The sequence below is a fragment of the Hermetia illucens genome, chromosome 2 (genome assembly GCF_905115235.1).
Source record: "Hermetia illucens chromosome 2, iHerIll2.2.curated.20191125, whole genome shotgun sequence".
In the NCBI taxonomy this organism is placed as follows: Eukaryota; Metazoa; Arthropoda; class Insecta; order Diptera; family Stratiomyidae; genus Hermetia; species Hermetia illucens.
The window spans coordinates 54,029,750-54,044,363 of NC_051850.1; the positions used below are offsets into that span (position 1 = coordinate 54,029,750).

The window sequence follows — 14,614 nt, forward strand, 5'->3', positions numbered from 1 at the left end:
TGTGCTCGAATAGTGCCCCGACAGTGACGACTACGGCAAATGAAAGTTGCAAATGTCTACAAATCGTTCAGCCGTAACTCTCCATCACATGCCTGAGCAAGGTGCTATCAAAGCCCACCTTGACATTTGGAACACTCATCACCATTACAATATCACCTTTAGGAAGCCTTTCGTGAACTGCGGGAAATTGTTCATAGAAAACATTCCTCTCTATATCAGGTGCGTAACACTTCACTATTGTAACGCTCTCAGTCCTGGACTGGCTTGAAGAATAAGAATACCCCCCAGAGTACGCTACCTTTCCTCGCTTAGGCCCAGAATGTCAAAGTTAAATCGCCGGAATCCTCACTCGTGTTGGAAAAAGCGGGGATTCTAGCTGTCCTTCCTGCCGTTGATGAAAAGAATATATACATTGCGATAACCACATATGAATACATGTTTAAATCATAGCCATAGGATCAGCTTATATCCCAAGCGCGACTGACGTTCCGGTAGCAACAGTGTTTTGGGATTTGCAGGTTTGTAGGACACTAACGCCTACCGTTTTCGACAAGCGATATTTTGAATATATTCTTACACCCCAACTCAAAAGTAATGATCCACACAGTTTCGTATAATATGTTTGAGATATTGTGTTGTCCTATTCTGTATAGACACCCTGAGAGTTTGTGATTATATTGAATATCATTTAAATCACTTCTCCTAATCGATCTGATTAAAAGAGGCCATTCATGGCAAAAGTCACTTGTTCCCAAACGTGGAAACGAGCTAGACGTTTCAGATCGTTGTTATCCATAAGATATTCGGGAAAAAGATTTTCTCCTCAGACCTATTACCTAGATCCCTTTTAATTTGATATGAAAGAATGTAATTCCTAACGGAGTGAGATTCTAGACAAGTCTATATTTAATGGAGATCACCTGGAACTCCGAGTTTTCCCTTCATTCATTCAATTTTCAGAAAATCCAGTCAAATTCCCTGAAATCTCAAGATTGTTATAGCCTCATATTTACTATAGACTTACCTACGTATCTGCCGCATCTGAACCCGAATCTACATATGTACATACATAGGTTTCACGTGAACTATGGAGGAAGTTATGGCATCTCTGCATGTACAAGTCTCGAGCAACTTCGCTTGAACACGTTTTGGTTTTTTCTGCCACTTTCTAGTAAATGACTTCCTTCATCACATGAATAACCTGTCCTTGCTAACAGCAAGAAGCAGCCATCCGAACAACTCCTCGTGTGCACACAAACATCCTCACATTTTTTCCTTGACTCTGACCCAGTGGCAAGAACACATGAGGAAAAAAATGTCCAACATAAATAAAGACCAAAAAGGAATTAAAATATTTCATGCGCCCACGAAAATGGATCCAACACAGAATTTGGATTTGTATTTTGTGGAAATACGAGGAGGACCTGTGTCTTGGGACAACACGTCCGTGGCGTACATGACTCGAAGGCACATATAGGTACGCATATGTAAGTACATATGTGTGTTTATACAAGTTCTGTGGACTTCTAAAATTTAACAGGAAAGGGGTGTAAACAATTTAAAAATTCTGGATAAATCTGGAAAATAAAGTTAACGAGAATTTCCTTTGAAAAGTTTGACTTTAATGGAAATATTGGGGGTGTAAGTGCTTATTGGGTGCTTTGAGTAGCCATGGTAGCCAGCATCAAATTATGTACGTGGCGAGTAAAGGTTCTTTCCAAAAGTTTAATAAAAACTTTGTTATGTCTATCTATCCACATATACAGATGTACACACGTTCGTACATAGAATCCCGTGCATATATTCGGTAGTCTTTACAGCCAAAGATAATAAAAATTTCAAGGATGTTTGCAGCGAAATTTCGTTTCTTCCACTACTCGCCAGAGCGGAGGAGTTTGTATACAATGTACAGATCCAACTGAGCCATTAATTAGGAATGCATCCTGCTCCGCTCACATATTTTATAAAAGATACCGCAAAGCGGTGGATATCTGCTCGTTTAAGATTTTCCTTTAGCTATTGGAAAGAAACGCCTAAAGAAAACCAAATATTGAAGAAGGAAAATAAAGTTAGGTGCAGGGTTTCGAAAGCCCAGTACTGACGGCCGTAGATATCCAAAGGCCGCAATGCTTCAGTAATAGGAACCTTGGCTACTATGGCATCTAATGTTAGAAGCGTACGGGAGGGACTAGAACTGGCTCCATCGGCGGACTCGTTCAGAAGACGCTCGATTCTTCGCAAGTCCTCTCCCACACGGGCACCCCCAGTGAGAAGTGTGTAGCGGGAGTCTTTGATAAGGAAGTATCCTTGGTGAAGTCAGGAGCTCCCTTCATGCTTTGGGTAAAAAGATCATGGGGCTGTGTGAATTCGTAAAAGAGTGCAGAAACATTCACCAGAATATAAGGGCCATGACAGGAGGCATCCGTTTGGGGTACGGCAAGGCCCAGGACGAAAGAGAGGGAAAGGAGTCGAATGAAAAAGTGAACCAGGCGACTCAAGTAACGCCTGCTCAAAATACGAAAGGGGAAACCGGGGAAAAAGCTGCGCGAAAAAGGATTCAACTCCCAAAAAGGCGGAGCACATGAGGACAACAACTGAAGCAGCCAGCGAAGCTGTTGTAACGACGACCTCGAGAAAAGAGACCGAACATTCAAAGTCGAATGCGGGTGTCTGAAAGGAAGTGGAACCGCAGAAAAAAATGCGATCAGAATAAGGTAAGACCAGAGGTGATTTCCAAACGAGGTGAAAGGTTATATGCTAAAATTCTCAGGAGAGTGAAGGCAGACTCCAAACTTCCCAACTTCGGAGACAATGTCAGCCGCATTAGATGGTCCAGAAGGGAAATCTTATGTTAGACTTCAAGAAATCTAAGGATGTAACTGCTGACAAATTGTTGATCCAAATTAGAAAGTCGTTAGGAGAGGGAGCCGACATAAGGGCTAGCAAGCCGAAGATCACTATAATCTGCAAAGATATAAATAGATGAAATCACCACGAAGGAGGAGGTTCGCGAAGAGTTGGAGGAACAGTTCGACCTTATCGGACTACAAGAGTCAGCGGTGAAAACGCTGATCATCATCAGCCTACCAGTAGAGACAGCACTCAAACTGTTAGCAGCAGGGAGAGTGAGAATAGGGTGGGTTATGTGTCGTTTTAGGGAGCAAGAGGAACAGACTCCTACGCATCGTTGAAGCCAGCAATGGCTTGTCAGAACGCCAGTTTCCGACGTGCCCACTCTACAGTGGACGCAATTAGCATGTTAGTAAACCTGACAAAAGGCGCACTGATTTCTGGTGGCTGCCGTGTTGGCGCTGGATGTAAAAACATATTTAACTCGGCCAACTGAAACAGAATTAAAGAAGTGTTAGCCGACATAGGCATCCCCGGGTATTTAGCGAATTGAATGGAAAACTGCTTCTCAGAGAGGACGCTCTGGTACGGAACGAATGAGGGCGCCAAAGAGTACATTATCACAGCCGGGGTACGGTCTTAATAAACTACCGCAGGAAAAATAACACTGAGAAAGTGGAAGTTGGTGGATAGACGGTCGTATGAAAGCCGGCTATCAAATACCTGGGGGTGATAACTGACACCAAATTGAGCTTTAGAGAACAAGTATGCATGCCAAAAGGCAGCCAGCGGCACGCGTCACTTGCAAAAATGCTGCCGGATATTAGCGGCTGAAACACTATCCGAGGTTGCCTCTAGTCGGAGTGGTGCGTTCCATCCTGCTCTACTCTTTACCTGTGGGGGCAGAGGCGTTTGCAAACTCTCAGAGTAGAAAGCAGATGAACTCGGTTTACCGGCTAATGGCTCTGAGGGTTTGTAGTGCTCTTAGAACCAGACAGTAATAGTGGTGGCAGAAATGACCCCTGTTGACATTCTGGCGGCATGCTGTACCATGCAAGACGTATGGAGATCTCTGGCAACGCAGATGGGATGAGTCTACGAAGGGTCGGTGGGTACAGGCTTATTCCCAACATTAGGGTGTGGCTTGAGCGGAAATGTAGGGAGACCAACTACCACATTACCCAGTTCTTCTCAAGACACGATGGTTGCTATAGGTGGTATCTGCACCGCTTTGAGTTGGATGATTCTCCGAATTGTGGCATACCGGACAAACCAGAACATGAGATGTTCCATTGCCCAAGATTGGCAATGTGGAGGAGGAACCCAAACCGCGCGTGGAGCGTGAACCCGTAGCAGTTAGTTGCAGAAATGCTGAAATCCAATTACAACGCTTACAGCTTGCTCAGCAATAGTGCAAATATAGAAGGAATTGATGAAAGAGAAAGAAAGGATGAAAGCCGAAAGAAGGAGAAGGACGAGGGCCTAAGGGTAAACCTACCCTGCGAAGTAATACCCAAGTGGTGGTCCCGCGTTGCTCGAGAGACCGGAGGTGGTTTTTAGTCGGTATGAAACCCACACGCGCCCGCTGTAGCTCCGACATTTATGCGGCGGATCCACAGAATTCAACAGCGAGCAGCTTACGAAAAAATTCTTCCTAGTTGTAAAGATTTTATCTTTGTTTTAAGTGTGTCCGGATAGCTGAGTGGTTAGAGCACAAGGCTGTCGTACGAAAGGTCGTGGCCCAAATCTCACTGGTGCCAGTGGTATTTGTACCATGATCTGACGTTGGATACCAGCCGACTCAGCTGTGAATGAGTACCTGAGTCAAATCAGGGTAATAATCTCGGGCGAATGCATTGCCTCCTACAGGCTATCCTGTAGTGAACCGTTACGGTCTTTAAAATGAAGTGCTCTAACATAATTCAAAACCCTGATCCAATATGGATTGTTGCGCCAACGATTATTATTATTTGTTTTGAGTCAGCAAGTGTATATAGTTAAATATTAGGGCTAAAATTTGCCAAAGAAAACACAAACGATTGGCTCAAGCAATACTGCTCTTCCCTCAAGGATGTGTGTGGGTAACCCTGAAGAGTTTCACTGAATTGATATCGTTCAGTAAATATTTTCTCGAACATATATATGACCACACCATCCTCAATACTTCCGCCTGGATGCTACTCGGCAGCACAATAGAGGAAGGAAAGCCCAGGCGAGAAGTCGTCGACGTCAAGGAGGTAACCTCTAGTACACACAGATAGGCACTACAATTTTGTAACGAGGATGGACCTCCATCGTGCGTTTTATTTTGGAATCCGCGCTACACAGAATGGGTAACGCACAAGCTAGTCGCAAATACTCAAGCTACTATCCCTGGGAGGTACATCAAATTCAATGCGGAATGAATTATGAAAACCACCTACATGATCACAATATAAGAGAAGCTTCCGGGGCGAGCTGTCTGTTTCACTTGTAGGTTGTCCTCAGTACAAAGAGGCTTAGAAAGCTCTGAAGAAAATTATAAGGTCGGTTAAATGATAATCTATGGAGAGCCTGTGGCGAAGTTATTAAGTCGCTTGGATTGTCGAACTGTTATTCGTAGGGCGGTCAAAGGGTAGTATAGGTCCCAGGGCGAAACGTGGATCGATACCCACAATGGAGCATAAAACCTGGAAAACGCCTGCTGAACCAACACCAACAGCTCTACCAAACCCAGACCAAACTGCAGACGGAAAAGGATGAAGGCGAGTCTCCCGCGCCTAAAACCGGGACAAACTGCAACAGACGGTCCCACAGGTTGGGGGTTGGGTAGGGCTGGCAACCTTACACGGAAAACAACTCGTTACGGATGGACTTTAAAGCGACGAACCCGGCAACGACTACGGATTATTTAGTTAGCAGTATCGCACGAAATGGCCTTTGGAAGTACCTGGTCTGTGCAGAAAGTGGTCCACAAACGTACATGGGTCTCTCCAGACGGGAGCACTTACAACCAAATTGGGTACGTGCTCATTAAACGCCGCCAACTCTCAGCCTTGAAGAATGTCAGAACATTGGTGGGGCCAAAATAGACTCGGACCACTATCTATGATCCCTTGTGACAATCAGATGAGACTGAATACTGAAGCCATTCACAAAATAGCACTCTATAACATCTATTAGGGGGAAATGGACGCCGCAATAACCGCAGCTAACAGATGTCCTGAAGATGAAGTATCAACAAATGACCTTCACAACCACCTAAAGAGCCGCAAGAAAAGTTGGAATGGTTGGCTCGACGATGAATGTAAGCTAGCAACGGAAAGGGAACGCTGGCACGCGCAGAGGCTTCTCACGAATTCCGCCGAGGGAAGAAGTGACTTCACAGACGGACAAGGAAGCCTGGGAGAACCAACAGGTCTGTGAACTCGAGAAGTACAGAAAGCAATCGCACCAACCGCGGAAGTTTCACCAACAAGGCAGCAGGATGAAGCCCTACACCTCGATGCTCATCCTGCCAAGACAAAGAGGGAAATCTGATTTCCGACAGAATGGCTGCATTGATGAACTGCTCAACAACCAAAATATCGACGAGTTGGAGGTTCCGCCAACTGAAGACGACGGACAAATGCTGCCACCACCAAGTATAGAAGAAACAGTCCGTGCAATCCACCGACTTAAAACGCACAAGTCGCCAGGAGCCGATGGAATTACAGCCGAATTGTTTAAATATGGAGGCGACTAACTACACCAAGCGGTTCATGAACTGATGCTCATGCTGTGGGATAGCTGAGACATTATCTTTTCATACATAGAAAGGGGGATATCACAGGATGTAGCAATTATAGCGGTATCACGTTGCTGAGTACCATCTATAAGATATTCTCCGCAATCTTGCTAGGCCGGTTGGCTTCATACGCCCGGAACATCATTGGCCCATATCAAATCAGATCAGATTTTCTCTCTGCGGCAAGCAATGGAAAAACTGCTGAAATATGGCCATCAATTGCATCATCTTTTCATCGATTGGGAAACCGTCTATGACAGCACAGCCAAGATAAAACTATACACGGCCATGAAAGAATTCGGTATGCCAGTGAAATTGATAAGACTGACTAAGCTGACCTTACCAATGTGCGAGGCCAAATGAAAGCAGCAGGGTCACTCTCGAGACAATTCAACATCAACAACGGTCAAAGACAAGGGAATGCCCTATCATACGTCCTCGTTAACCAGGTCCTGGAGAAAATGATTCGCGATGCACGTGTGAATGCGAGAGGCACGAGATCTCGGGCTGCACACTAATGAAGGCAAGACGAAGTACATGGTGGCAACGTCAGCGCCAAAAACCAAAGAAACGAACAACATCGAATCGCACCACAACTTTGAGACCGTTGAAAATTTGTCCTATCTGGGGTCGAAAATCACAACCGACACAGCTATAACGATGAAATCCGCAACCAAAAAAAGTCTATTTTAGCTTACAAAAACTGTACCGATCGAAATGTCCCATCATAGGGTCAACGCTCTTATCGTACAAGACTTACCAGTCTTCCTGTATTCCTCAGAGGTAGGTCAGGACGCCAGCCATTTTTTAAGAATATCGAATTGGTGGAACTCGGCGCAAAACTGGGGTGTCTGGTGTTCCTTATTAAGGCAGGCCCAGACCGGATACCTGTTGTTGCGCTATTACTATTAAATTCATATTATTTTTAGTTAACCCTAACCGTCAAAAGCCACATGCACAACTTTTACAGCTATCGGATTATTAGTTTGCGGAATAAAGCATTTTGAGTCAAGCAACTTTTGTTAGTTTGGAAAAAATGGATAAAAAGGAATTTCGTGTTTTAATAAAGCATTGCTTCTCGTCAAGGCTTGTCTTGATAAACATTATCCCTACTTTGCACGGGCATCCGACATTTGATATTTGAACCGCGACGTTCCGCAGCGGCAGCCCCGCGCTCTAACAATTTGAGCCAACCGGAAATACTATATTATGCTTTAACAAGTCGGGTAAACGTAAGCTGAATGCTTCAGGCATGAAAGGTTTTGTGTATTTCTTTTTTAAAAACATTTGAGTGGTCGTATTTCGGAGCCAAGGCACTTTATAGTGACAGCCTCTTGATTTTTTTCAGACGGACATTTTTTTCTCTGGATTCAAATTTAGAATGCCATCAAAACTGTGACCCAGGCAACCAATAAAATAAAAAATGTATGCAATTTGTTCAGCGTTTTGAAATTTTACTGAATTGGGTTAAAATAAAACGTTTATTGCACATTTCGTATTAATATACTTAAAGATGACATGAAATATAGAAAGTAGGCAGGAAATAGTGAGTCTCATACATGTGACGTGATGGAATCAACAAATTTAATTATTATGAAATCAAAACATCTAAATTTAGTAACTTCCATCCAATAAACCTTTTCTCATTCTAAAGATCTATGTAACCAAAAATATCGTTTGTTCTATGGCAGTCCAGATGTTATCAATCTTTCTTTACTCTTTGTAGTAAGACCAAAGTCTGAGCTTAGCTGTCCCGCTCTCCTCTACGCCCATATGCAACGAAAACATTCACAGTTGCTGTAACATACGCTTTCGTCCTTATTTCTAATCCCTTTCCACATTGTGTACTTTTTTTCCTAACGTATCCCTTCATAGGTTTTATCTGAGAGTATTTTCGGCCGTCCTGGTCTTTATAGTTTTGCTCTACGTTTGCACTCCGTTATATGGATCTGTGGAATTTTCCATTACAACCCTCCTCAACAAGGACATCGGCAATCGGACAAGCAGCAGCAACAGCAACGCGGAGGCCAGTACTTCAGCCTGGAGTAGGAAAATGAATGAAACAACAAGATTGATAGCTGCTAGTGAACCACAACCACTTTATCTTTTCAGGGAGCAACGATTTGGTATTTCGTTTTATTCAGGACTATAAAAATTCCCGAGTGAATGGAATGAGACGAATGAAATATCACTTCCGAACCTTATGAAAACAATTAATATTGCTAGACAAAGAATGGATGCAGTCGAGAAGAAAACGGGATTCTATTTCGCCTGTTGGATTGGGAAAGTAGGACATTCATATCCTTTTTTTGCCGATATGCGTTTGTAAATATTGTAAACATAGAGAACGGCTAAAATATCGGATATCATTTCTCAATTTTTCCTCGAGTTTGCTGAACCTAATTAAATAGAATAATTGTAGATCGATTTCTTCAGCGCCTCTATTTGTATGTATGTATCTGTGTAGGACATAGGACACACCATGCAAACTTATGCGAGGGTGTATTACATATCCATGTGGCTGCAGTAGATGCTCTGATATGATTATCAACAAGAAGGATATTTCATCAGTTCGTGGCGAGCAGGGAGAAATGACCTCTGAATTGCAGGTAGAACCGCGATCACTGAATTTTCCATAAACGGATTATTTGTAAAAATAAATAAATTTGATGTCCTTTTGCCGCAGTTAGCATTTCATTTACGTGGTCCGAAATCACTCCCCGTTCAATCTGGCGATTTCTCGCATGTTGGCCACGAAGGGCTATTACACCACTTATTGAGCTACTACTGTCTATGTGTGCGTACTTATGGAATGAGTCTGACAGTGTATTACCAAAATAACTCATAAAGCCCGTCATCTACCTTCAGTTCAACCTGTCAGTTGCGCCGGAAAAGTCCGCAATACACCCGGCCGCCACGTAAACTGAAAGCACCGTCCACGTACTGGCAAGCCGCAATATCATTAGTTCAACTCAAGACGTAGAAGGCCTTGAGACGAGAATTTGGGATCCATCAAAAATGTTCATTAGCGATAAAGATGTCCAGAAAATGTTCGCCAACATAGAATTTTCGCTCACATCCTAAACAAGCATATGTGGCCAGTTGGACGAATTATGTTTCTTTCGATCACCGACCGTCTGAACAGTCAAGACTGGCGGACCAATTACATTCCATCCACGTTAAGGCCGCCGGATATAGTGCGTCAACCACACCTACGCGACGTTGTTCGCGGTTACCTGAAATGCGCTTCAGCTTATCCCACGACTTCTCGCGACGCTCGCACTCCTTCTATACTAATCTGTGCCAAGTGCCCTTGGAGAGAGCTACTCGTCGGCCATTTTGAGAGAGTGGATTTCACTGCATGGCGTAAATAACAATGAAAATTTCGCCCCTCCTTAATGTGTTACCTATCTACTTCCACTTTTCAATCAGAGTGCGTAATTAGTGGCAGGCGACCAAGTTCTTCGTTTGAAATAGTCTCAATCTAGCGTATTCCAATGATACAACACATACAAGTGTTTACGAAAGCTTGGAGCTTTTGAATAATAGTGGAGTTCACCTTCCATGTTTTACTCTCATATACCAGCACAGAAAGAACACTAGCACGGAACAGACTCAACTAGATCTTGGTGTTGAGATAATTGCATTTCCCGATTTTAGACAAGGCAGCGAAAGCGGATCTAGCACTGTTAATGCGTCGGGTCGGTGGAAACCATGCTTTCTATATACGCACACTGATGGACGCCTTGGATGCTCTGCCTATTAATACAGATATATAGACAGTGCGATGACCCATTAGACTCAGAACCTTGGTTTTGTTGGTGTTTATCTTCAGTCCAATTCGAATTGTCTCTCTTTATAAATTCAAAGTCATTCAACCAAGGTCCATGATCCGGCGAAGGAACAAAGAGATGTCATCAGCGTAGCCGAGGTGTTTGAGGAAAGATGTCATCGTCCATTGGCAGACAAGGCAGTATGAAGAACGTCATCGATAATAAGAAGCTATAAAATCGATGAGATTTTACCTCAGTGCAACACATGGGTGGAAAATCTCCGATTCCCAAAATTTCTGTACGACTGGGAATAGCAGACATGCAGCAACTGTAGGTGCAGCCAAAAAAAACTCTGGGTCGAGACCGTCAAGCGCAGCGGCGAGACTGTCCAGCTTACCGACTTTACTCCGTTTGATGCATTGATGACCGAAATAATTCTTCTTCTGCTTGGAGGAACAGTTTGTATCAGTATGCTGCAGTGATTAGCCTTTTCTTCCACAAGAGGAGGAACTTCACTGGATGTGATACTGTTAAGAACCATGGTGAAGTTCATCATCGTGGATGAGAAGTCGATGACGTCCTTCCCAGGACCATCGAAAGATTGGTGCATTGTACATTTCCGCAATCATTGTAATCTGCAGCATTTTCCGCTTCCCTGACCAGCGCAATGGCAAATTCTGTCTTATCACGGCGTATACTACGCTGAACTCCTCGGGATTTCACTCAGTATAGGAGTTGAAGCGCGTCGCCTCCGCCATTACTCGTAGTTGGCGATAGAGCATGCAACTTCTTCCGTGCATCGACCAGCAAGACGGCTCTCCCACTGTCAAACGACAGGTGGGTCATACAGGCGGTCGATGCTGAACTTAGGTATCGCAACTCTCCGACGCTGCGAGTAGTGACGTATGCAACACAACAGCGAAAGTAAGCGACCATCAGATGATGATTCTTTCGAGGCAAATGTCGCCTCTCCTGTTATGCACATTCAAGTGACAACTCCTAAATCTACTGCGATCTGATTGCTCTTACGGGGGTTCGCGGTCAGTTATAATCAAACTCAGCTCTGTTCTCGAATAATATGCGAGGCGACAGAAGTTACAGAAATCCACGAACCGTTGCGTTCATATATCCAAGCAATGCGTTGTCAGATCCAATCTTGGCATTCAGATTACCCATCATGATGGCAATGTCACATTTAGAAAGCCTCTCTCCAACTGCGTTTAATTTAAGTAAAACTATTAGAAGGAAAAGTTTCCAGTTTACCTATAAATTTTATTTAAGAGTTGCGTGGAAAAGCATGATCGAAAGAAGGCAAGGTCTCTCGTTAAAAATCTTAGTCAGCAATACAGCAAAGGGACAAATAAACAACACAATAAGGAAGAGCGGGTCATTAAAAAAAACTAAGCCAAAAACCAGTTTTTTACCTCAGAGCAGATAAAGGTAACAAACTGGAAATACTAGACTGAACGGCGTATGAAGACCTGGCATTCCCAAATCTAAATAACGGCAGCTTCTTGGAGCTCTACCAGAGTCGATTAAAAGAGTGGAGAAAACACCAACGGAATGTGTTAAGAACATAGCCGCATTAGGCATGCCTAATCCCTCTTTGCCTAGGTTCAAAATACAACCCAAGGCACATAAAAATAGTAACGAAATATGGGAAATTATCGCAGACACTATTTCCCCCACCTACAATATTGCGAAATGGTTACTACAAGAATTCAACCCTATCGGTGACTATCGTAGCAAATATGCCGTAAAAAACAGCTCTCAGGTAGTCGAGAAACTGAACGATCACAAAATTGGGCAACATGAAATCCTAATTTCGTCAAACAGGCCGTACACAATTTCGAAACGTGGCTCAACAAATAGCGCACCTCAACGAAGGAAAAGAGGAAGAATCGCCAATATTCAAAGCTAGCTTCAATACGTATGAGTGAAAACTACTTCACAAAACCCCAATGGGTAACCCACTACCCCTCTACTAAGCGAAATGATTATGGCACGTCTAGAGGAACTAATGGAACAGAGTCGGATAATGTCCACTTTTTGGGTTAAATATGTTGATGATGTGTGTTGTGTGTGTGTGGACAAATCGCTGTTGAATGGATTGCGTCTTCCTCTCGGACACCAGCCTGTCGTGGTGGGGAAGCTTGTGGTAATTTTCTACTATACTAAGGGTGTTCAAAAACATATGAAGATGGAAACAAAGGATTGTAACTCTCCAAGTGGTAAGAAATCACAGAGTTCGAATACACCCGCCTCATTGAGAAATCGGGTCGTGACCGAAGCACGGATTTTGGAGGCCTCACCAAATTCATGTTCCCACACGGAGAAATCTGTGGAAGACAAGCTCTCCACTTCGGGGGAAAATATACACTCGGTGTCTACAGTGCGGTCAGCCAGACGGGATAGTACAGCAACTCCTTTAATGAGAGGAATTGGAAATCTGACTAAGGCCGACCTGTCGATGACACTGTTGCCTAACTCGTCTAAAATATGGGAGAGGAAGGCTCGATAGCCACAAAGGAGAAGAGACTAAAGACACGGAAGAAAGGGAAGCGCCAGTATGTGAAAACAAACTCATGCCGCCCGGACACCGTGAATCTGGGAGGGCTCCTACCCGACGACAATGAAAGAGACTGCCAAAGAAGGCGAAGTTTCTTGGGAATGAGGACCTGGATGTTGCTACACCATCAAGTGTGGCACAGAAGGTGAAGACAGGCTGGTAACCGCGATGAGATCCACACTGAACGCAGCAGACGTTTCAGTTAGCGACGGTTTTCATATTAGACTGCACTTATGGCTACAATCATAAGAGTCAGTCAAATTAATCTACAACATGCCAAAGCTTCTTCCTGGTGGCAAGGCTGGCAAAGTTGCAGGACTGTCCTAATATATTTCTGGTTCAAGAGCCATGGGTTCTATTTAACAGAATCTTTGGTATTGGATCAGTTAAGGGGACTAAGATCTTCTTCGATGAAAGATCCTCGAGACCGAGGGCCTGTGCTCTGATGTCAAAATTGTCGAAGGCAACCATGTTGAGACAATTCTGTTCCCAGGACCTTGTTGTGTTGTTGTTACAATACCAGGTTAATGGTAAGAGATGATTCTTTGTGCCCTCCGACGACGCAAGAACGAAGGGATCTAGGAGTGTATGCAGAATCAAGTGGCATTGAACTTGAATCCTCGCATATTTGTTGGGAGAGTAGCAAATGCAATCCTAGAGGAGAGAATCTGTTTGGTTTTATTACTTCAGCTGGTCTGATGACCGTGAACCTAGGATGCGCTCCTACATTCATGAAGCCAAAAAGAAGTGAAGCAATTGACCTAACAATCTGCACTTCAAAGTTGTTCAAGTTGTAGAAACTTACTTAAAATTTAGTCTGACTATTGCAGACGAACAGCCTGTAATACAAAGCTGGAATCCTAGGAAAACGGATTGGACAAAGTTCAATGAATCTCCTGGTGATAAATTTGTGCTCACTAGGTGCACAAGGACTCTTTTGGCGATAGAACATCAATTGAAAACTCTCAGCCGCACACTTTTAGAGTGTTTTGAACAGGCAACCATCGTAAAACGGTTCACTCGCTTGCATGAAACTGCTTTGGATGCCAGAGTGCAATCTTTCGGTTGAGGGCTGTATATGTCTGTCGCCCCGAGATGAGATTTTAGATGCTGCCTGGGAAGTGTTCCTCATCACTTTCTGTGTGCCTCCCGCTCTCTAAACGTAGATAACCCAACGGGTGGCTAAGTTCTTTGACAAGCATCCGCTCTAGCTTTAAGATCGCCTGAAGAAAGTTGGTCACTTTGCAAAAAAGCCTCCATGATGATTGTTTGGCCGCCCTTATGTTCTTCTTTAGAGCCTCTTTATAACAAATTCAGCAGGCGACTGAATCAAACTTTCTAGCTCGATTGAGGAACATCCCTGTAGTTCTCCTCTGTTTCGCCAAATCCGAGTTCCACCATAGTTTTTTATCCTTTTTGGCACCATGAGGGGAGGGTTCTCTACAAAAGCTTCTCTCATGCTAGCTGTTATCATTTGGGTTGGTTTCTCAATTCTAGCAATGGATTTGATGCGTCTCCCAGGGATTGTAACTCGAGTGGTCAGTTCTGTTTTGTACGTCGCCCATTACGGATCCATGGCCATTACGAAACCAATGCACCTGTGGTCCACTCTCCGACAAGAGTCGCAATATCAAGCGATGCAACTGCGGTGTCGAT

The 14,614-nt window shown here is 43.9% G+C and overlaps 1 protein-coding gene across 1 annotated transcript; it reads left to right on the forward strand.

Annotated features, from left to right (window-relative positions):
* Window positions 1–1,372: 1,372 nt before the first annotated feature.
* On the forward strand, window positions 1,373–8,850 carry LOC119648429. The gene is made up of 3 exons (XM_038050183.1): window positions 1,373–1,452; window positions 8,492–8,661; window positions 8,729–8,850. The coding sequence occupies exons 1-3, from the start codon at window positions 1,373–1,375 to the stop codon at window positions 8,821–8,823; spliced, it is 345 nt and encodes a 114-aa protein (XP_037906111.1). The 3' UTR covers window positions 8,824–8,850.
* Window positions 8,851–14,614: the final 5,764 nt, after the last annotated feature.

Excerpts from the sequence above, each read along its gene's own strand:
- LOC119648429 (XM_038050183.1), top strand. The coding sequence starts at position 1,373 with ATGGATCCAACACAGAATTTGGATTTGTATTTTGTGGAAATACGAGGA. Across the intron at positions 1,453-8,491 it reads TGGGACAACACGTCCGTGGC|GTTTTATCTGAGAGTATTTT; the intron begins GTACATGACTCG and ends ATCCCTTCATAG. Across the intron at positions 8,662-8,728 it reads GGCCAGTACTTCAGCCTGGA|GGAGCAACGATTTGGTATTT; the intron begins GTAGGAAAATGA and ends TTATCTTTTCAG.